Here is a 22,685-nt window from a genome sequence, read left to right on the forward strand (position 1 = left end):
CCACCTTTAAACTTCTGATCCCTTTCTTTCTTTTTTTTAGTGAGGCAATTGGGGTTAAGTGACTTGCCCAGGGTCACACAGCTAGTAAGTGTCAAGTGTCTGAGGCTGGATTTGAACTCAGGTCCCCCTGAATCCAGGGCTGGTGCTTTATCTACCGCACCACCTAGCTGCCCCTCTGATCCCTTTCTAATGTAGTCTAAGCAGCATAACGGAAAGTGTGATGGTCCAGGATTCTTGCCTTGACAATATTGGTAACTCATAAGCAAATCATTTCATCTGGGCCTTAGATAATTTCCAAAGCCCATTTAGCGCTGAGATTTCCTAACTAAATACATTCGGTATTCCCTTAGTCATGACTCCATTTCCTCCTAGAATCTGTCTGGCCCCTTCTGATGGATGGGCAAGGGTACATTAGTAACAGTGAACAGTTGTCATGGGGAGGGAGTGTGGCCTAAGGCTCTAGCTTGTGTTGCCTGTTATAAATGATCCATTAGTGGGGCAGCTAGGTGGTGCAGTGGATAAAACACTGGCCCTGGATTCAGAAGGACCTGAGTTCAAATCCAGCCTCAGACACCTGACACTTACTAGTTATGTGACCCTGGGCAAGTCATTTAACCCTCATTGCCCCACCAAAAATAAAAAAAAAAACCACCACCACGAATGATCATATTGGGTTTTACCTTGAGCTGCTAGTACTGGTATAGTACTAGTTTCTAAGTACATGGAATTTACTATTGTCCAGGAAAGGAAGTCCTGGTCCTGCATCCCCCTTGCATAACCTTTCCCTGTGGGCAGTGGAATCTAGGTAACCATGAAGGACCTGAGGCTCAATGGGCAGTGCTAGACATAACCATGCTCATCCCCACATTTCAAAAACACATCAAGCTGGCTCCCCACAGGATGTTCAGTGTGATCATTGGAATAAGGATGTGATGACTAGCTGCTGACCTCCCATCAAGCACCCCCACACAAACACATAAGCCTCCCAAGTCTTCTCTAGGCTCCAGTAATGGTTCCTCTCTCCCCAACCGTTTGATTGCCCTTTTGGACTTCCACTGGCCCAAAGTTTCTACCCCAAATGAATCTGGTAAAAAATGAGTCCTGCTCTCCTGTACCATTCCCACACACATCTAGAAACCAGGCTTTTCTTTTGTGTCTATCTTTGAAATGTCAGGGAGTGTCCAGGAGGTGAGCCAGGACCTGGAACTGATGAAACAAGTCCATGATGTTTATGTATTTATTCCCAGAACATACAAATTTTCATCTCAGAGAATAGAAAACAGATCTGTTCGCAGCTAGTAATGAGAGCCAGCCAGTCAGTCCCACTCTAAGCCCACAGGAGTGGCCTGAGTGTGCAGAACATTTTCTCCCTGGCACATCAGCCATACCCAGGTCGAATGCTCTTGACTTCCTTTTAAAAGCCACATGGGAAAAGGTGATCAAAGGGACCCTGAAGAAAAGCTGCCAACATCGAAGAGGCTCCACACTAGGAGTACTGCCCTGATCACTCCAGGCAATGCTGCTGTGGCTAGTGCAATCAGAAGACTGGGCCAAAGAAGGTTCCATCCAGGCACCCAGGGGCCGGTTCAGTCTAGGGGAAAATGCCAACCCAAAGCCCAAACGAGAGCCAGAGGGACATATCTACTATCCTAGGAGAGCCCACAGATGGGCAGGGTAAGGCTGGAGTCTGCAGCTGTTTACTTCACAGGCCTTGGCCCCTACCGGAAGGATTAGGTAAGATGGTCTTAAATGCTTCTATCAGCCTTCATCACCCAGTGGGAAGCTGAAAAAAAGATGTAGAGGCCCAAAGGAGAAGCAGCAGGAAACCATGGAGCATCTCTGACACCTGGAGAAGGGGCTGTGGGGTTAGGCAAAGATGGTCTCCTCCCGGCGTTTCTTGGTGAGAATGGTGCCTGGCTTGTGCTGAGCGTCAGGGTGGTTGGCCAGCTCTGGGGGGCAGGAGGACACGGGGCTTTCTAATATGGCCTGCTTTAGCTCATAGAACACAGCAGAGTCCTCCTTGGTGAGGAAGGTGATGGCTACACCACTCTTGCCTGCTCTTCCTGTACGTCCAATACGGTGGATATAATCTGGAGAGTTGAAGAAAAGGTTTTAATTAGGTATAAACCCATTTCACCAATATCTATCTCTTGGCTAAGTCCCTTGTTCTTCTCACATCCTGAGTTGCTACTCTTGGTCTTCCAGGGCACCCCATTTTCCTTTGACTTCCGAGATTTTTCTGTCCCCCCCATCCTACTACCTATGCCCCACTCTTTCCCCCAAAACCCTAGGGACATTTCTTATTTTTCCCAATGGACAGGGACACATCACTGGGATGTGAAAACAAGATAAGGTAGAAAGGGCTGAAAGTCCTCTTGGGGTGAGGAGCAAATGTGAGTCTCGGCAGTAAAAGCTGGAGATAAAGAACTGGAGAAAGTGCCCTTTGATAACGAGTACTAGACATGAAAGTAGGTACCATATGGGAATGATGGGCTTGGGAGATTATCCCGGCACATTCCGGATCGAGACAACTTAATCTCCTTCTTACCTTCAATATTTTTGGCCATGTCATAGTTGACGACCATAGAGACATCCTGAATATCAATACCACGACCAGCCACATCTGTGGCCACCAATATGTCCTTTGCACCAGCTTTGAGATTGGAGAGCGCAAACTCACGCTGCTCTTGCCCCTTTCCACCATGCAGTGTGCAAGCATTGTACTGTGGAGAAAGGATAAGATTAGGAGAGAGTACTTCATTCAGAAAAGGACAGAAGCATTGAGAAGGGAACCGAGAAAAGAGACTGATTTGGAGGAGAGAGCAGTCGAATTGAAGAGAAGACTTCACTATTCTGAGGGGTGGGCTACTAAAGAGAATGAATGAGAGGAGTAAAATCAGAATAGGTAGAGGAGAGGAGAAGATGAAGAATGGAAGGGATGGATGGGGCAAATACAGGAAGACAAGCAGAGGGATAATGAAGAGATCAGGCAGGACAGGGGTGGGAAGAACAGGGAGGCACACAGGACTGACTGAGTTGGTGAAGGTTAAGCAACCAGAGGAAGGAACATACTTGGTCACCACCACTGGAGAGAAGGAGCCCAGGCGGCATGACTTAATCCACCCCCCAGCTCTGGGCTTTTTAGAAGCCCCTCTACTTTGCATGCCCAGACCCATGGCAGGAGAAACCATTAAAACCTTTCCTAGCCCCATTAAAGCTGAGCAGGACTCAACCACAGACTCCTGTGATGGTCACTGCTAGGTTGACCTCGCTCTTCCTGACCCTGAGATCATCCCCATCATACTGTTCTTGGCTTCTAGAATCCTGAAAAAGGGACAGGAAAGGGTTAGAAAAGAATCTCATGGGAGTCTAGGTTTCTTTCCTCTCCCCCACACTCACCCCCATCTTCTCTAGGGACTTGGCCAGCACATCGCAGCCCTTCTTCTGGTTGACGAAGATGATGATAGGTGGGTCGAAGCCCTGCTCCAATATTGCTAAAAGTTTTTTCCTGGGTTATGAAGAGAAAGCTTAGTAAAAGGCAGGATCCTGCAAATGAGCTCTCCAATCACTGACTCGACACCCGGAGGCACAAGAAAGGGGCATGCAATGGAACGACCTACTTTATCCCAATATAAGCTCCCCAAGGCTGCCTGGCACTAAAAGCTGCCAAAGGAAAAATGGCAGAGAAGAGCAAGCAACCCCAATTTGCCCACTTTGAGTCTTGAAATTCATCCTCCTAGCCATTCCCCATGACCCACCTCTGCCCCAAGCCCAGCGCCCTGACTCAGACAAGAGGTATCTTAGAGTCCCTTCCCACCCTACCTCACTTGAGTCATTGCCCTGTGTACCTTTTCTCTGATTCTGACATGAGGAACACCTTCTGTTCTACACGCTCGTGTGGCTTGCCTGCAGAGCCAATGTACACCACAGCTGGGCGCCGCAGGTAGCTACGGGCCAAACGTTCCACTGCTGGAGGCATGGTGGCTGTAAACATGACCGTCTGTAGGAACACACACAAGACTACCATCTCAATCCCTTACCCTTGTATTCCCACCTGACAGTTTAACCTAGGATGTGGGACCTAAACTGGTATGTATGAAGATTAACTTTAAAGTGAAATTTAAGCCTCAAAATGCTGAGGGGGAAAAAAAAAGGGAAAATCATGCCATCTGCCTCTCATTTAAGGTCCTTTTAAGTTCTCATTTAAGAGTGTAGGGCTCTCATGGGACTCTGACTTTCAGGATAATGGTGAAAAACTCTAGGAAGGTCTGGATTAAATACCCTAGGCTCCTGAGCCACTGCCTAATCATGTCCTCACCACCACAGCATCATGTCTGGTTAAGTTTTCTTTGCCACCAACTTAGGCAAAAAAGTACTCTCAGGATGGAGCAGGTTCTTCGAGCGTGCCCAAACCCCCTGAGCCCTGTCCAGAGATCCAGTCTTACCTGGCGGTACTTATGCTTGCCTGACTCAAAGTTTGCCAACATCTTCTCCGGATCCTCGGCCTCATCTGTATCTGGCTTCTGGTTGCTGACAGGCATGTGCTCAAGGATCTTCTGCACATCTGGCTCAAAGCCCATGTCAATCATCCTGTCAGCTTCATCCAGGACCACATAGGTGCAGCGGCTTAGCACCAGGTAACGGTTCTCAAGCACATCAATCAGTCTTCCTGGGGTGGCGATGACAATCTGCAAGAAGACATTTGTTTCTTCTCCTTCCCATTTATAGTTTCTCCCTCAGGAATGGTGCATCAATCCTGGGACAGTTGTTCCCCTGATGCATTTTAACCTAGCATATGTCTGGCAGTGCAAACTGACCAAAAATGATGCCTCCCAAGACCACCTCAAATTTCTCCAAGAAAGAATGGACCAAATAAGTGGGGAGGGTGAGCAGAGATAAGATCCAAGAAAACTTTTATTATTATTATTATTATTATTATTATTATTATTTTTGTTTTGTTTTGTTTTTGGTGAGGCATTTGAGGTTAAGTGACTTGCCCAGGGTCACATAACTAGTTAAGTTGTTAAGTGTCTGACGCCGGATTTGAATTCAGGTCCTCCTGACTCCAGGGCCAGTGCTCTATCCACTGTGCTACCTAGCTGCCCCCAAAGAGAACTTTTGAAGGGGAAAGGATACATGAAGGTGGAATTCTATAAAAAGAGTGATAGAGGCAGATGACCAAAGGCAGAAGGGCTGGGGAGAACTTGGCCTCAGCCCCCTAATTTTTCTGAAGAGATGCTTCATGCTTCCCTCTCCAACTCTGGGAGGAGAACCACATTTTGAACTTATAAACTTATTCCCAGAGGGAGGTTAGAGGCATACACAGCATCAATCAGTCAGAGAAGCCATATTACTCTTAATTCGCTAAACAGCCATAAAAGGAGCTCTCAAATGAGAACCCAAGTTTCATACAAAAGGAGATTCCCTTGAACCAGATGGTTGAGAGGCTAAACAAACCAACCTCACAGCCCATGCGGAGTCTGAAGCCTTGGTCCTCTCGGGAGATGCCGCCAATGACAGCCACAGTGCGGATACCTAAGGGTTTCCCAAATTTGATGGTCTCCTCTTCAATCTGCTGGGCCAACTCACGAGTAGGAGCCAAGATAATCGCATAGGGGCCCTGGTCTGACTCTTCAATCCTGTGACAAATGAAATCACCTCATTGTTATCTACCTCAGTCCCTCCTCTAATAAACCCCTTCCTTTTTTCCCCATTCAGTTCAAGAGGCAGGTCTTAAGGAGGCACAGTCATCCTTAACGGTCATACTGTGGACAAGCAGGGTTATCTAACACCTAATTTCTTACCTGTCTTGGCAGGACAGGCCTAGCTCCTAGCCTAGGAAGAAGAAAGTCTCTCCTATTCTTGAGTCACTGGAACAGAAGATACACTAAACCTTTATTCATCAACTATTACAGTGTATCACACATTCACTGCCAAGAAGTTCTTCCTAATGTTTAAACTCAATTTCTCCTGCTATACTAAGTCTGTTTCTTCTTGTTCAGACATTAAGAGAAATAGAAACTAGCCATTCCCCTTCCTCTGTGTGATATCCCTTCACAGACTAGAAAACAACTATGAAATCATCCCTCTACAGTCTGAACAGTCCCAGCTCCTTTCACCGTGCCTGAGTGGTAGTGAAGCGTCCTGGACCAGGAGTTAGAAAAACCAGGTTCTAGTCACAGTTCTTCTCATTCATTATGTGACGCTGGGTAATCTACTTAACCTCTCTGGGCTTCAGTTTCTTTGGTCTGTAGAATAAGGAGTTGGACTAGATTACCTTTGAAATCCCTTTCTACCTATAAAATCCTATACTTCTGTGACCCTGTCTGCTCTGGACCTCATTTAAGGCATTCCGCAGTGGAGAACCCCAAAATGGACCTGTGTTTAAAGAGGGGCCTGCTCACTGAAGAGATAGAAAAAAGAATTCAGAAAGTTCATCTGTTGCCTCTGCCTTCTTCCACCCAGATTCACTTGCTCCATCAGGTATCACCTGTCAATTTTGGGAAGGGTGGTGATCCAGACCAGCAGGGGAATGAGGAAGGCTGCTGTCTTGCCACTGCCAGTCTCTGCCACACCAATGATGTCACGATTCTGCAGTCCAATTGGAATTGCCTGGCGCTGGATGGGCGTTGGTTCCTGCAGAGACCCAAGGAAGGATCAATGAATCCACACTGGATCATTCTGCCAGGGCTGGTACTGATGTGAGGGATGCACTCACCTAGTGAGTTTCTAAGGTCAAGGGATGTAGGAAAGAAATAGAAATACCAACAGGCCAAAGCTTTTTGAAGGAGGTTGTCCCATTAGTCAGAAGAGACAGCAGGTAGGGAAGAGGCTGAGCACTTGTAAGTGTGCCACACCGGATTCTCCCCGGCTCCACTCACCTTATAGCCACACTTGTCAATGACCTCCAGAATGTGTGGGGGCAGTGAAGAGTCTTTCCAGGAGCGGATGGGATTGGGGATCTTACCACCCTTGGTGGTAATGCTGTAGTCTTCCCGGAAGATGCGCCAATCTCTGTCTGTCATCTCATCCAGCTTTTTCTGTGACCAGTGCCTGTCATCCCAGCGCTGCTTGGCTTCTTTCTTCCGAAGTTTTCGAAGTCGTGCCCTGGGAGAAGAATCAGGAACCTCACACTCATTTCTGTGGGGGCACTGTATTTCACCCCACGACCCTCAGCACCGGTCACTTACTCTTCCTGCTCCTTCTCTTCCAGAGTTCGTCGTTTCTCCATCAGGTCTCCATAGAAACGTGACTGTTCCCGTTTCTGCTGCTTCAGGTCAATGCCAGCAATAAAGCCTCGGCCTAATAACTGTACCTGGTGCCTTTCCTTGTACCTGGGAGTTGGAACAGAAAAGGACAGGAAAAGTTGATGCTCAGCTAGCAAGTCAAGAAGGTAGAAGAGTCAGAGACAAACCTCAGCTCCTCTTCCTGACCAGGGTTCTCTATTTTCCAGAACAGGCTAAGGAATACTGTTTCTGGTCAGTCAGTTCTCCCATTTGTTATTTGAATTACTCTCACTGTTCCCATTCCACTGTTTCTAGAAGCATCTTCATGTACAAGGACTAAGAGTTTGAGTCAAAAGCCACTCACAATGGGTTGTAGTCTATGGAGGTATCCTCGGAGGCATCCCACTCAAAGACAAACTTTCTGTCATTGAGGTGCCTTGTACGGCGTCTCTTCTTCACACCGCCCAAGTAGCGTTCCTGCCAAGGAAGAAAGAGCACTATCTGTGAGGCTTAGGTTCCACCGGCCTTTTTCCTTTCTTAGGAGAGTTGGTGAGGTCAAGTAGATACCTTAATAGCATGCAGCTCCTTGCTCTTGTCCTTCTCCTCACGGATCTTCTGCCTCCCCTCCTCATCCTCATTGCCATTAGTTTCCCTCTCCATTCTCTCTCTTCGTTCTCGGCGCTCCCGCTCTTGAGGGTCTTCTATAGGCCAGAAGAAAACAAAGGAAGGGTTAGCAGAAGAGAAAGAAATGAATGGGAAAGTAAGCACATTACCAAGTGAAAAAAGAAGGAAAATACAGTCTGGGAATAAGGGCTATTATTCCATCTTGCCCATATACCAAGCCCCTGAGGTCTCTCTCCTTCCCTAGCCTCCCTACCCTCTGATCTAAAAGCACACTCACCCAACATCTTCCTTCCCAGGTCTTGGAAGTGTTTCCTTTTCTTCCTCTCCTCCTCAATCAGCTTTTGCCTCTCTTCCACTTCCTGCTGCCGCCGTTTGAGGGCTTCAGCCTCTCTTTCTGCTTTAGAGAGGAACTTGGGCTGTAAAAGTGATTAGCCTCATCAATGAAGATACAAAAAGACCTAACTGATGCAGAGATAGGAAAGAAGCAAACCCAGACTTCTAGGCACCAGAACCTCCAGAGAGAAACAATTAATCCACATATTTAAATTCTTACCTTGGCCTCAGCTTCCTCTTCAGCCTTCTTCTTGGCCAGAAGTTCCTCCAGAGACAAGGGCTGGGCCTGCAGACATCAATGGTACCTATTACTGGCACGTAAGATTCTCCTTCCTCTAAAGACTACATCAGGGGCTAGGGAATGCAGGCAGCAAGTACAGCAAAGGAATCTGTCCACTCCCTTACCTTTGGTTTCTTTTCCCCATGATCATCATCTTCATCCTTCTTGGAATCTCTATCCTTGCGGGATTTAGAGTCTTTTCCTCGTCCAGGGGATAAGCTTCATGGGGAGGGGAAAGAGAAAAATCCCACATTACTGCCTTGTCTCAAGCTGACTGAACCCCTGAGAGAGCATGACAGAAAAGCCAAAGGAGAGTTAGAATGCAACAAGATCTGTCAATCAACCACCTCTCAAGAGAATCATGGCAAGCCAGATAAATGTGCCTTGTCCACAGCTGAACATGGATTGGATCTCTGTTCTCTAGTCTACTTGAATTTCCTCCCTCAGAGGAAATATGGGAAAATATGTCCTCAACTGGCTTTTACAAATACCAAAGCTATTTTCTCCAAATTAGTTGTAGGCATAAAGAAAATCATCTTACTTACCTGTAAATGATCCTAAACTAACACAAATGAGTTCTGAGATCCCACGTCTTAGATCCCTTTCCCATTTATTAACAAATCTTCCCTCTTCCTCTAGCCCCATCCTTTCTCTCCTGAAGTCTTCCACTTGAGCTTAAGCTATGAAGAACAGGAAATGACCTCCAAAATGTCATCATTTTACAAAGTATACCATTCTTCATTCATCTTGTACACTTAGGGCCTGTCAGAACTTTGAGGAAGCTGAGGCAGTCTTACTTCTTATTCCCTTGTGAATAAATTGAGGCAATATGTTAACTCTGGTCAGCACTGGATAGATACTTAATAGGCTTGGACCTTTTGTTTTTCCTTCCAAAATTACATCTAATGTCAAAGGCTATGTAAGAAGAATTTATCAGTGTTTGATAAATCCAGGAATATAAAAATGCTTGAGGGAGAACACTTTATTTGACAAGTACTGTTAAAAAAAAAGTTTGGTAGAAAGTAGGTTTAGACCAATACCTTGCATATATACCACAGTAAATCTGAAATGGATACTAGACTTGACTATCAAAGGTCAAACTATAAAAACAATTAGAAGAAAATAATATCAGGTAACTTTCACAATGATTCTGGCTAAAAGAATTCTTAACCAAACAAGGGATAGAGCTTTTTTTTTTTTTTGGTGAGGCAATTGGGTTTAAGTGACTTGCCCAGGCTCACACAGCTAGTAAGTTTCAAGTATCTGAGGTCAGATTTGAACTCAGGTCCTCCTGAATCCAGGGCCGGTGCTCTATCCACTGTACCACCTAGCTACCCCCAGGGACAGATCTTTTAAAATAAAACAGATAATTTTGATTATATAAAAATGAAAAGCTTTTGCATGAACTCAAGCAATGCAACTAGTATGAAAGTGTTAAGGGCTAAAATTCTAGCTAGTCTGTCTAAAATATCTAATGAGTGGTCGCCAATAAATTATAAGCTTTAGCAAGAGTTAGACTTTTAAGCATTTATTAAGGAGAATAAGAGTTTGGTAAAGAGAGAGAGAAAGGCCTAGATTCCTATCTATTAAAGGGAGAGCACATTTCTAGCTCCCTTCTCCGCCAGCGTCCTCAGGAAAGAGACTGAGACCGAGCGCCAGTCTCTTCCTTCCTCCTCCCACTCCTCCGCATCACTTCCTGATGCCTGGTCTTGCCCTCAAAGACCTTCGCTTCATGGGCAGAACTCCTCTACAGTAAGTATCCAGCAGGTGGCGTTATTCCAATCGTTACAAAAGGGAAATCATGGATTGGGAAAATAAAAAAACTTTCATCAAATATCTCTAAGGGTCAGATATCAAAGATCTCTAGGAAACTAACACAAATACATAAAACCAAGAACCATTTCACAATAGATATGAAGGATATGAACAAACAGTTCTCAAAAGGAGAATTTCAAACTATTAACAATCATATGAAACACTACCCCAAATTACTAATAGTAAGAGAAATGTAAACAAACAAATTTTAAAAACCCTGAAGTTTCACCTCATATCCAACACTGGCAATAATAATAAATGATGGAAAAAGGCACACTAATGTGTTGTTGGAACTGCAAATTGGTCCAACCACTATGGCAAGTAATTAGGAATTATGCAAAGAAAGTGAATAAAATGTCCATCCTCTGACCCAGAGATCTTGATTCAAGGCATATACCCAAAGAAGGTCAAAAGCAGAAATGTTCCCAGATACAGCAAAAGATTAAATTAGTGGAGCTTAGTAGCAGCCACTGCATAACTTTACATGACTTTTTTTTTTTTTGTGAGGCAATTGGGGTTAAGTGACTTGCCCAAGGTCATACAGCTAGTGTTAAGTGTCTAAGGCCGGATTTGAACTCAGGTCCTCCTGAATCCAGCCGGTGCTCTATCCACTGCGCCACCTAGCTGCCCCTCCCCATATGCTTTTTTAATAAAAAGTAACAAGTGAGCAAAGTCATCAACACATGGGATTAAATGCTTCATTGACTTTTATATAGTTTTATTGATAATTCATATTTTTATATCACCTTCATTTCTGAATCTATTCCTCTCACACCTTTTTACCCAGCAAGTCATCCCTTGTTACAAAGAAAAGAAAGGGGGGGGGGGGAAGCAGTTCAACAAAGCACCAAGTCTAACAGTATAGGAAATGTTCCATACTCATAGTCTCCCTCCTCTACAAAGAAAGGAGGGAGATTACATACCAATCATTTAAATCTACTTTTTTATGAACTCAGGGCCATTCATCATGCAGCTGGCAAAGGGCCAGATGAGTTCATCTACAGATTTTTCCCCATTTCTCAGATACCTGGATCTTTTACGGTCTTTGTCTCGTCTATGTCCATCCTTGTCCCGGTCCTTCTTGTTTCGATCCCTGTCCTTGTCCCGATCTCGATCTTTATGTCGTCTTTCCCTGAAAGATAACAAATTTAAGGAATCATTTATGTCATTCCCATTTCAAACACAAGGATTTCCTTTTTCCCTCTCTTTTCCTTTATCTCCAGCAATATTTCCCTTCATTATCACTCTAAAGAAATGTTTCTCAAATTGGGGGATAGGGCTCTTCGGGAGGTCATGAAAGACATCTAAAGGGGTCATGTGATCTTTTATTATACTGAGGGAGAAGGAAGTTGACAAGGAAAGGGAATGTGTGGAAATAGAGTTAGGCCGAGGCACATGTGCACTTTAGGCAAGACTTGAAATTTTTCATCATCTCTATTAATGCAAGTATGAATACAATTTTACTCTTAAAAGAGTAGTTTCAATTTTAAGGTTGTATCAAGAACAGCACAAAAAAATCAGTTACTTATATACCTTTAATAACGATTACAATACTTTCTTTGCTTTAATGGCTGTAAAATCATTGGCCATGTTACAGGGCTCTATCAACAAGTACTTGGTCTATAGTCTTCACATTCCATTGAAATCTACAGTTCTTTCAGCTTTCCCTATCCTGGACCCCCAACATAAGAGAACATAGCAACAAAATGTGATTTACAGAAACATTTGTATTGCTTCATTTATATAGTGCCTCACCACAAAGAGAATTCGCTGTTGTAAACTGCCTTAGGACAGACACTGTTATTTTTATATTCCAACTACTTACTGTAGTATCTTGTACATAGCAGGTACTTAATGTTTATTGAATTCAACTGAATTAAATTCTCATTGGTGTTACTTTTTTTTTTTTTTTTTTTTTAGTGAGGCAATTGGGGTTAAGTGACTTGCCCAGGGTCACACAGCTAGTAAGTGTTAAGTGTCTGAGGCCGGATTTGAACCCAGGCACTCCTGACTCCATCCACTGCGCCACCCAGCTGCCCCTGGTGTTACTTTTCACAAGACATTCTGAATCTTCATTTTAACATGTAAAATTAAACTTAAAAAATATCATTACCTGTGGGCCTCTGAAACAACCAAATTTTCTAGCCTTAAAATGTGTGCTTATCTCCAGCTCCACTCTCCCAACTTCTTTTTGCCACAGCCTAGCTGGCTGCCTATTGTGCTTATCCAGGCCCAATTCTTGGACAAATGCAGTGTGAAGTCATGGGAGCCATCCCAAGGGCAAGCTAGGGTGGGCATGAGTTGGAATCTCCAGTTTGTTTCCCCCACAAGGCTCATTTACCTTTCTGTGGACTTGGACCTGGAACGTGAACGAGAATGGCTGCCTCCTCGTCGTCTGTCCCTTGACCTGTGACGCTTCCGATCTTTGGAAGGGGAAGACTTTCGCTCTCTGTCCCGCTCTCTCTCTCTATCAGGGGACCGTGACCTTTTCCTCTCTTCCTTGGAAGGGGATGCATCACGGTCCTTCTTATCAGTCAGCTCTCCTGCCATCTGTGGATGGACAAGAGTGGTGGTAAGGAGACAGGATACTAACCAGACATCTAAAGACAACACTGTGTCAGCTAGCCCTGCTTAGACCTGAATGACATGTCTAAGGTCCAAAGGGAATGCTTGAGAGGAAGAAAAAAAATGATAGTTAACATTTATATAATGTTGTATGGCATATATATATAATTTGATTTTTGTGACAACCCTGTGACATATGATATACTGATATGACCTGTTTCCATTTTAGAGATGAAAAAATTGAGGCCTGAGAGAGGTTGAATAACTTACACAGGGTCACATAGCTAGAATATGTCTAAGGCAGGAGGTGAACTCTAGTCTTCCTGACTTCAAGCCCAGAACTTAACCCTACCACCCAGCTACCAAAATTTAAAGAAAAACTTATGGAGTTACAACCCATAATGCTGTTGATCTCAAAAGACACCTGGTCTTGGATGTTACAACTCACCTTAGAAAACAGTACCATGGGGCAGCTAGGTGGCGCAGTGGATAAAACACTGGCCTTGGATTCAGGAGTACCTGAATTCAAATCTGACCTCAGACTAGCTGTGTGACCCTGGGCAAGTCACTTAACCCCCACTGCCCCACAAAAAAAAAAAAAAGAAAAAAAGAAAGAAAGAAAACAGTACCATGCAGGAACAAGGAATCCTGGGGTCCTATTCCCCATACTCAAACAAATCTCACTCTCTCAAGGACCTGACACTTGGAGAGTAATACTGCTATTAGGGCCAAACAGATCTCACAGCCTGGCCCAACTGCCATCCTGTCTGCATTACCTTGTCTCACCCTTGAAGGGCTGAGCAAAAGTGATTCTGTTCCCCCTTCTGCAGGGGGTCCTCTCAAGTCCCAACCCAAAGAGAACAACATTGCCACTTTTATTTACTCAGCCCTTCTACTCAGCTCAGTGTTTCCAAATGCCACCTGGTCCACAAAGCCCGCTCCAAGCACTCATAAACTGGGATTTCATCCTCTATAAGTCTAGATCATTGGTTCTCTAAGTGCTGATCACAAAACTTAAAGCTCCTTTTCAGTCTCGTTTCATGCCACACATTCAAAGTGAAGGAGGAGGCTGTGTCAAATGTATACGGGCAAGAAGAGAAAAATCATCAAGACTCTGAGTAATGATCTATAAGGAAGTGTGTCGCTGCCTGTCCCACTGGAGGGAGTTGGACTAGAGGGCTCTCTGAGGTCCCTTCCAAACCCACACCTATGGTACTATAACTCTATGGAGCCCCAAGGAAAAGTCTTATGGAAGCTACTGGTCTGTGGGGTTTTCTCCCTGTATGAAGTAGTCTGTGTTCCAGCACAGGCCAAGTGGTGGAGGCCGGAAAGCTCAGGCAATGCCTTCCCCAGCAAAACCCTGCACTCACGGTATCTGAGCTCTTCAGGGCTGTACTGCCCCCGTCCCCCTAGAGCTGTGTCCTTGACTGAGCAGAGCTTTTAGACAAACATTTCTGAGTTCCATCGATTGCTTGATTCTTTCCCCCGTTTCATTTTTCATAATCAATAAGTTCCCAAGTTTTGTTGATTCTACTTATCTAACATCTCATATCTGTCCCCTCTTCCCTTTCTCTATTACAACTACCCTGGTTAGAATACTAGCACTTATTACCATCTGATGCCTAGACCAGATGTCTCCAGAGTGGGGTGTGCAAAATGATCCACTGGGGTATGGGGAAAAATCCGAAATTCTAAGTTTGTTTATCTAAAAAAATGAATAAGCTTTGCTGATAGTTAATATTCTTTGCATTAGATGGCCAAGTGTCACAGTATGAGAGGTATTCTGAGGGTAAAGTCAGAATTCCAGAGTGCAAGAGGTTGAGGCTAGTGCCCATACTTGGCTATTCCTTTACAGTGTATGACAACCACATTTTACATTTGTGTCTGGTGAAGTGGATTCACATGACCGGCACTCTCAGCCAACAAGAATGGAACGCCTAAGTTCCAGGCACCGTGCCAGCCCTGGGAAGATGAAGACAAAAATGAAACAGGCCTGGGCCCTCCAGGGGCTTATATTCTATCTACTGTGAAGGAAACTAACGAAAGAAAGAAAGAAAGAAAGAAAGAAAGAAAGAAAGAAAGAAAGAAAGAAAGAAAGAAAGAAAGAAAGAAAGAAAGAAAGAAAGAAAGAAAGAAAGATGAACATACATTCACTATAAAAGACCCTCACCCTGAGGGTTTTTTTGTTTTGTTTTTTGGTGAGGCAATTGGGGTTAAGTGACTTGCCCAGGGTCACACAGCTAGTAAGTGTCAAGTGTCTGAGGCCAAATTTGAACTCAGGTCCTCCTGACTCCAGGGCCTGTGCTCTATCCACTGTGCCACCTAGCTGCCCCTCACCCTGAGGCTTTTTTTTTTGTTTTTTTTGTGTGAGGCAATTGGGGTTAAGTGATTTGCCTAAGGTCACACAGCTAGTAAGTCCACTGTGCCACCTAGCTGCCCTGACCCTGAGTTTTTTCTTTCTTTTTTTTTTTGGTGAGGCAATTGGGGTTAAGTGACTTGTCTAGGGTCACACAGCTAAGTAAGTGTTAAGTGTCTGAGGCTGGATTTGAACTCAGATCCTCCTGACTCCAGAGCCGGCACTCTATCCACTGCGCCACCTAGCTGCCCCATAACATTCTTTCTTTCTTTCTTTTTTTTTTGACCCTGAGTTTTTTAATGTGTCTTGAGATATTCAGATGTATTTATCTAGTCCCATTTGGTTTCTCTATGCAGCTTCAGTCCCATATTACTAGATGCCTTCTGGACATTTCAAGCTGGATATCTCAAAAACAATTCAAACTCAACATGCCCCAAAGAGAACTTATTATCTTTTCCCCAAAACCTATCCCTCTCCAAACTTCCCCATTTTTGTCAAAGGTACCACCCTTCTTCTAGTCTCCCAGAGTCATAACTTTGGGAGTTATCCTGGATAAATCTCCTTCACCATACATATCCAATTAGTTACCACATCTTACTCTTTCTACCTCCACCTCATTGCACATCCAACTTTGTTCTCTGTATTCAGTTACCACTTTAGTTCAGATCCTGATCACCTCTCACTTAGAAGGCTTCCTGATTGGTCTCCTTGCTTTGCTGCCAAAGTGATGTCCTTAAGCACAGATCTACCCATGTCACTCCCCTACTCAATCAACTCCAGTGGCTTCCTATTGCCTCTAGAATTAAATATAATTTCCTCTATTTAGTTTTTTGTTTGTTGGGGCAGTGAGGGTTAAGTGACTTTGCCCAAGGTCACACAGCCAGCAAGTGCCAAGGGTCTGAGGCTGGACTTGAACCCAGGTCCTCCTGAATCCAGGGCCAGCGCTCTATCCACTGCACCACCTAGCTGCCCCCTCTATTTAGTTTTTTTAAAGCCCTTCACAACACTGTTCCAAGCTATGCTTCCTGCCCTGTGAGATCTAGCCAAATTAGCTTTCTGTTTCACAAATAGGACATTCCATCTTTCATCTCCAAGTCTTTGCACAGGCTATCCCTGGGATGCCTTCTCTTCTTGTCTACTTCATGCTCCTTCAAGACAGTGAAGAGAAGAATCCCTCTCTGCCTTAGGACAATTCTGAAGATTACCTAGCAAGTACTAGATACCAAGGTCCATTCTCAAGCTGAATTACCAAGCATTCTAACTTTATATGCCCAAATGCCAAATGTACATTTACCTATTTTATGGAGAATTTGAGCACGCGCAAATGCTCACACAGAGGTCAGAAGAAGTGGTACAAGGATACTCTCAATGTCTCTCTGAAGAACTTTAGTATCAATTGTGAGTATGGAGATGCTGGCACCGGATCACCCAGCACAGCATACCCATATCAAAGATACTCTGCTCTGAGCAAAGCAGAATCACAGTAGCACAAAGGAAACATGATATACACAAATCTAGAGATATCTCCATCCCAAATATTCAAATGAACTATTTATGCCTGACCCATGGTAGAACCTTCTAAGCTTGTATTGGACACACTTTGGCCCCAACATCATGATGTCATTGGTCCTCTTTCAGTACGAAGGACAAACAACTCAAAAAGCTTCTCCATGATACCTTTCCTGATCTCAATTGTTAGTATGCTCCCTCCCAAACTGTCTTGTATTTAACTACTTTGTATTTATTCTCTTTTGCATTGTCTTATGATAAATGTACTTGTCTCCCCTGATTGAATGTAAACTTCCTTCCAAGTGAAAATTGTTTCGCTCTTTGTATTTGTATTTCCAGGGCCCACAGCAGCTCTGGTACATAGTTGGTGCTTGATGCATGCTTACTGACTGAGATTAGTGAATGATTGTATGAAGCTGTCACAAGAAATAAAACATTAGAAAAACCACCTTAAATTTTCTTGCCAAAAATGGTAGGTTTGCCACCTATAAAAACACCCATACTTTAAAAACAAAACAAAACAAACACGAAAACAAAATTTTCTAGCCTATTTAAAAAAATCTTCCAAATGAAGAGTTTCAGAAGGTTTTATTTGGGGTGAGGGAGAATGAAGACTTGAGGATAACTCCTGATTAGCTTGCAAGAAGTAATCACTATAAAGGAAGATGTAAATTTACTAGCTGAATTTTGACAAAAAATGTTTGCATGATTGGAAGGGACTGAAAAATGTGTATCATGATATTTTGCTAAGCTTCTTTTCCAGTTGTGACAGCCATTAAAAGCAAGTATTAAAATACACTGAACTTAGAACCAAACCTTCAACCAAAAATCAGAGTTAAACGAGATTTAAAAAAATAATGAAGTGGGGGTGGGGGCAGCTAGGTGGCACAGTGGATAGAGCACCGGCCCTGGATTCAGGAGGACCTGAGTTCAAATCTGGCCTCAGAAACTTGACACTTACTAGCTGTGCAACCCTGGGCAAGTCACTTAACCCCAACTGCCTCACCAAAAAAACCCCCCAAAACCAAAAAACCCCAAACAAACAAAAAATAATGAAGGGGGCAGCTAGGTGGCACAGTGGATAAAACACTGGCCCTGGATTCAGGAGGACCTGAGTTCAAATTCAAAATTTGGCCTTAGGCACTTGACACTAGCTGTGTGACTCTGGGCCTTTGTCATACTTTTAAAATGTCTATTTTTGTGCTTATTTTATTATACATATATATATGTATTATACACACACACACACACATAATGTACCTGTATATAATACATGTCATTTGAAGTCTATGATGACATTAATCATTTACAAACAAACTGGACAGGCACTGGACCTGTGATTTCATTTTAAAATAAATATGCCTATACTGGAGGTGTCCTCCAGAGTTATACACTGATAAATGGAGTGTGAAATAGAAAAAGTGTGGAGACAACTGATCTTGGCTTTGAATATCCTGACAAGTCTTTCTATCTCTCTTGTCACCTTTTTGTTTTGTTTTGTTTTGTTTTTTAGTGAGGTAATTGGGGTTAAGTGACTTGCCCAGGGTCACACAGCTAGTAAGTGTTAAGTGTCTGAGGCCGGATTTGAACTCAGGTACTCCTGACTCCAGGGCCGGTACTCTATCCACTGTGCCACCTAGCTGCCCCTCTTGTCACTTCTTTTAAACTCATTCTTCATGTTGCTCCCAATATAACTTTCTTTGTTATGTCGTTCCTCTAGCCAAAACCTTTCAAAGGTTCCCTATAATCCCAACCTACCAAAAACTGTTCAAATTCCTTGGCACAGCTTTTATCACTTTCTTCAACCTTTCTAGGAGCCCATACTCTGCTCCTGCCAAACAGGTCTATTTGACATCCCCTACAGAGTCTCTTAAATTTTCTTGCCACACTCTTCCCTAAGCGTGGCATCTTCTTCACCTACACTTTTGTTTTAAATTTCCCCTATGTCCTTCCACCTCCCACACCCCCTTCCAACCTACCCATACTTTCTGAAGTTGGAAAAGTGAAACTCGTCTTCCTTAAGTCTCCCCAGATGTAACTGGGAAGTGTCTTTTCCACACTTGGGCTTCCAAAGCACTTATCCATTATTAGTCATTTGTGCTAGGGGGTCTCGGCCCTATAAGACTACAATCTCCAGGAGGAGGGAGGTCTTTTCTGGTCTGAACTTTTGACCTCCCCCCGCGCCTAGCAGAATGCCCTGGCTCCGCAGGCAGCCTATAAAGGCCAGTCGGCCGGAGGGCTTGGGGCAAGGCCCAGTCCGGTCAGGCTGGGGTTGGAGGATCAGTGTCCCAGCGGCCGCTCCCGGGCCCTGGGCTTGGGGGCTGTGGGGGAGACCCGCTGTGGAAGAGCCCCTTTCATGCGATCTCTGGTCCCGGAGAGCCCAGCACGCGTTAGAGGCGGAAACTGCCCCTCGCCGCCCGACGTCCGTCGGGGGCAGCTCGCCGAGGCAGCAGGCAGGTACCAGAGTATCCTTACGGAAGGTACATGGGATGCACCCCGTCCCCGCCCTCCCGAGCTTCCCGTATCCCCAGGGCGCCTTCGCGAGCCCTACTCCCGCTCCTGATCCCTCGGGGGTTGGAGGCCTCGGAGGCCCCAACTCGTCCTCGTTCCCAGAGAGCCCGGGACTCACCACACCGGAGCTGAACCGCTCAACGCGGCCTCAACGTCGCAGAGGGACCGCCATTTTTCCCGGTTCCTAATCACCCAGACGGCGCCTGGGGCCGCGCGCCAAGCTGGGAAAGCGAGTCCCCGGCCTCTTGGGCCCGGGTTTACCATGCGAACCATAAAACTACAGTTCCCAGCGTGCACAGCGCGAGCGACCGGTTGAGTGGGCGGAGCCGCTGGGCAATGTGGTTCTCCCAGGGACTGACGCCTCCTAGAGGGTGGTGTGGTGTCCTGGAAATACTGGGCAGGGTTCTCTTGCTGGGCTTACTTTGGGGTTCCAAAGTTGCGGAAATTAGAGGTGGGAGAGGTCTTAGACGGCTTGGTGTCCAACCCCTTCATTTTAAAGATGATGATGGACAGGCAAAGCTGTCATGCCACCTGTTTTACAAAGACCAAAGACACTTTTTGTGGTAGTATAATAATACTTCCTTTTTTTCCGGCGGGAGTATGGTGGAGATGGGGGAAGCAAGCATCATTCATAAAGCGCCAGGCATTGTGCTAAACGCGCGGTGTACTTTCAGCATTCCCCAAAGCACTGTTTATTTCTGAACCCTTCTTCAATTTGTATGCCCGAGCATATGCACAGGCACATCGTCATCACTTTAAATAGTTCTCCAAAATACACACACACACACACACACACACACATCGACATCACTTTAAATAGTTCTCCAAAATACACACACACACACACACACACACACACACACACACACACACACACACACACACACACACACACACACACACACACATACACGCACGCACAGAGCTGGCTAGCTAGCTTTTTGTATGCCCCAAGGGGGTGTGGGCTGATCCTATCAGTTTCTGCACCTCCATTACACCTCCTGGACCCAGTTATATAACAGTGGGATTTATTTTGTATTTGTGTTGGATTAGAGGGTCACTGAGGTCCCTTTGAACTCTCTAATTCTATGATTCCTTTATATTAGTGATGAAAAGAGTTGAGCTGGAGGCTGGACAAAAACGAAGAAGAAAATAAGACAGAATAGTTTAATTAGTCTTTCAAGTACCTTGAACAACCTTATAGAGTTGGGAATATGAACCTCTAAGGCCACGGACTATAGAGGAGATGATGAACAACAATTGGAGAAGATACAATTTGGAGCAAAGGAGACTAAATGGAAGGAATGGGGTTTTGGGAGAGGGAGAGAAAGGGGTATATAATACCCTTTTTTATAAGATGCAATTACATTATGTCTTATATAATATATGCATATATAAACAACTCTACAATTTCATCGATATCTCAAAGGGCAAGAAAAAGGGGGCAAGGCTACCTAGGTGTTTATTTTCCAAGGCCCAAATGTTGAGACTCTTTGGGAAAGGTTTCCTGGGCCTAATCTTTGATGTGTGTAGTGTCTCTGTTTCCATGTCTCCAGTTTAGGGCTCATCTTTTAATCTGGTTTAAGATACTACTGTGCTTGGATTCTCTGCTCCTTGCCCCTGTTCACTCTTCTACTCCAGAGTTGGAAGTTCTCTGTTGGGCGCAGCATCTTTTCTCCTACAACCACATGCTACTGCAGTAAGACATTTTGCTTAGGAAGGGGATCCCCTCTTTGCACTCTAAAAGGAAAAAGTGAAGACCAAACTTTTCTCAAAGCTGTTTTGATTCACTCTTGAGCTGCTACTAAATTAAATTAAAGCTTTCTACAAACATTATGTCATTTAACCCTTGTGATAGTCCTTGGAGTTAGATACTACAGGTTTTATTATTACTTCTGTTTTACCACTGAGAAAATAGTCTCAAAGAGGTTAAGTTTTAATAAACTTGCCTTTTGGGATTTTTCTATAGTGTGGGTATTCCCAATGGAGGCCTAAACTTACCTGGGAGAGCAGCCTGACTTAAAACAAAATCAAATTTTTCCAAAAAAGAAAGAAAGAAAGAAAGGAAGGAAAGAAGTGAGAGAAAAGACCTTATCTGGACTCTTGTCAGAACCCTAAAGGCAGAGAGTGAGTCTGGTTTCAGGCCCTACAGCTTTGTTACCCAAACCTCCCAGTAGGGGGCCGCCCAGCACACAAGGCTCTGAAGAGCTGAGGCTCAAGCCTGAGCAGGGCTTGAAGAGGGGCCTGGGTTTTGTGGGAGTTGGGCTGGGCTGGGAGTTCACCTTGCAGTGCCAGAAGTGATCCGCATGTGACTTGGAGCTCAAGCCCTGACTTGAATTTTGTTTTGTTTTGAAAGGTTACGTTTACACAAGCACTGTTTAGTGGGGAATGGGGACATTCTTACTCCTGCATAGGGTTGGGGCCTAGTGCTGCAATCTGATTGGTTGACTGATACAAGCTGATTGGTCCTTACAGCTACCATATATGGGAGGTTGGTACTATATGCTGTGATTGGTTGTTTTTGTAATGCTATATGTAAATGGAAACTGTAATGTGATTGGTCCAGAGGGCCCTTTGAGGGGTATAAATAGAGGTGAGGGACTTCACTTCAGTGTACTCTCTGGCACATACAGAAGAGTGCCCATCTTCTTGAAGATAAATAAAGAAGCCTTCATTCACTGACTGCTGCTTCTTTGGAATTTTTGAGTGGTAACCTGCTAGCAACACTAGAGCTGCCCAACACTTGAGCTGCTAACACTAGAGCTGCAACACTAGAGCTGCAACACTAGAGCTGTGCAATACTATTTGAATTGTTAGCTGCGTTTCTAACAATTTGGTGCATTGGCCAGGAACCTGAAGAGGAAGATTGGTCCAGTGGAGATCTGAGAGGGTTCAGCAGGAGCTCCCTGCTGATTTCAGTGGCTGAGCCTGCCTGGGGATCTGCAGCCAGTTCATCTCCAAGGGAACCTGAAGAAGTGGCAGCAGTGTAACAGTGAACACACCAGGGGGAGCAAGGAAAGAAAGGGCAGGAGGAGAGAAGGAGAAAAGGGAACTGAATTGTGGCAATCGAGCAATTTTGTGGACAGACCCAGGTAAGAAAAGGGGTGATTGGGGTATGTTCTGTGGGTACCGGAACTGAAAGTATGTGAAAGAGATGTGCCATAAGCATGAAGTGAGTGCAGAGCTTGCATCTGCAGTTCTCTTCTCCCAGGAGGGAAAGAGTCAGGGAAAAGCAAAGCAAAAGGTGGCACTGTGGAGTAGAGAGACTGAAGTTCCAGGGGTAGGAAGTTTAGGAGGTTAGGGTCAGCCTCAACCGTTAGGACTAAATTTAGCAGAATGGGGATTAAGTCCCAGAAGTAAGGAGGCATCTCAAGCCCTGGGAATGAGCTGAACCCAGGAGGCATCATTACTCCCAATAGTCTTTTGGGTAAGGTGCTGGGAGAGATGAAGGAGAAGAGGTATTTTC

The 22,685-nt window shown here is 44.7% G+C and overlaps 1 protein-coding gene across 1 annotated transcript; it reads right to left on the reverse strand.

The window, feature by feature from the left end:
- Positions 1-1,223: 1,223 nt before the first annotated feature.
- On the reverse strand, positions 1,224-19,495 carry DDX23 (DEAD-box helicase 23). Its single transcript, XM_043967206.1, has 17 exons — positions 19,338-19,495; positions 12,620-12,828; positions 11,306-11,410; positions 8,589-8,682; positions 8,404-8,469; positions 8,128-8,266; positions 7,794-7,927; positions 7,591-7,703; positions 7,191-7,334; positions 6,882-7,107; positions 6,491-6,636; positions 5,462-5,639; positions 4,446-4,688; positions 3,849-4,000; positions 3,400-3,508; positions 2,549-2,723; positions 1,224-2,090 (listed from the first exon to the last, which is right to left on the reverse strand). The coding sequence occupies exons 2-17, from the start codon at positions 12,826-12,828 to the stop codon at positions 1,867-1,869; spliced, it is 2,457 nt and encodes an 818-aa protein (XP_043823141.1). The 5' UTR covers positions 19,338-19,495; the 3' UTR covers positions 1,224-1,866.
- Positions 19,496-22,685: the final 3,190 nt, after the last annotated feature.

Source organism: Dromiciops gliroides, chromosome 5 (genome assembly GCF_019393635.1).
Source record: "Dromiciops gliroides isolate mDroGli1 chromosome 5, mDroGli1.pri, whole genome shotgun sequence".
NCBI classification, from domain to species: Eukaryota; Metazoa; Chordata; class Mammalia; order Microbiotheria; family Microbiotheriidae; genus Dromiciops; species Dromiciops gliroides.

Coding starts and splice junctions, on each gene's coding strand:
- DDX23 (XM_043967206.1), bottom strand. CDS start 12,828: ATGGCAGGAGAGCTGACTGATAAGAAGGACCGTGATGCATCCCCTTCC. Junction 4,689..5,461: donor GACTCCGCATGGGCTGTGAG/GTTGGTTTGTTT, acceptor GTCTTCTTGCAG/ATTGTCATCGCCACCCCAGG. Junction 2,724..3,399: donor AGTCCCTAGAGAAGATGGGG/GTGAGTGTGGGG, acceptor CTTTCTCCACAG/TACAATGCTTGCACACTGCA.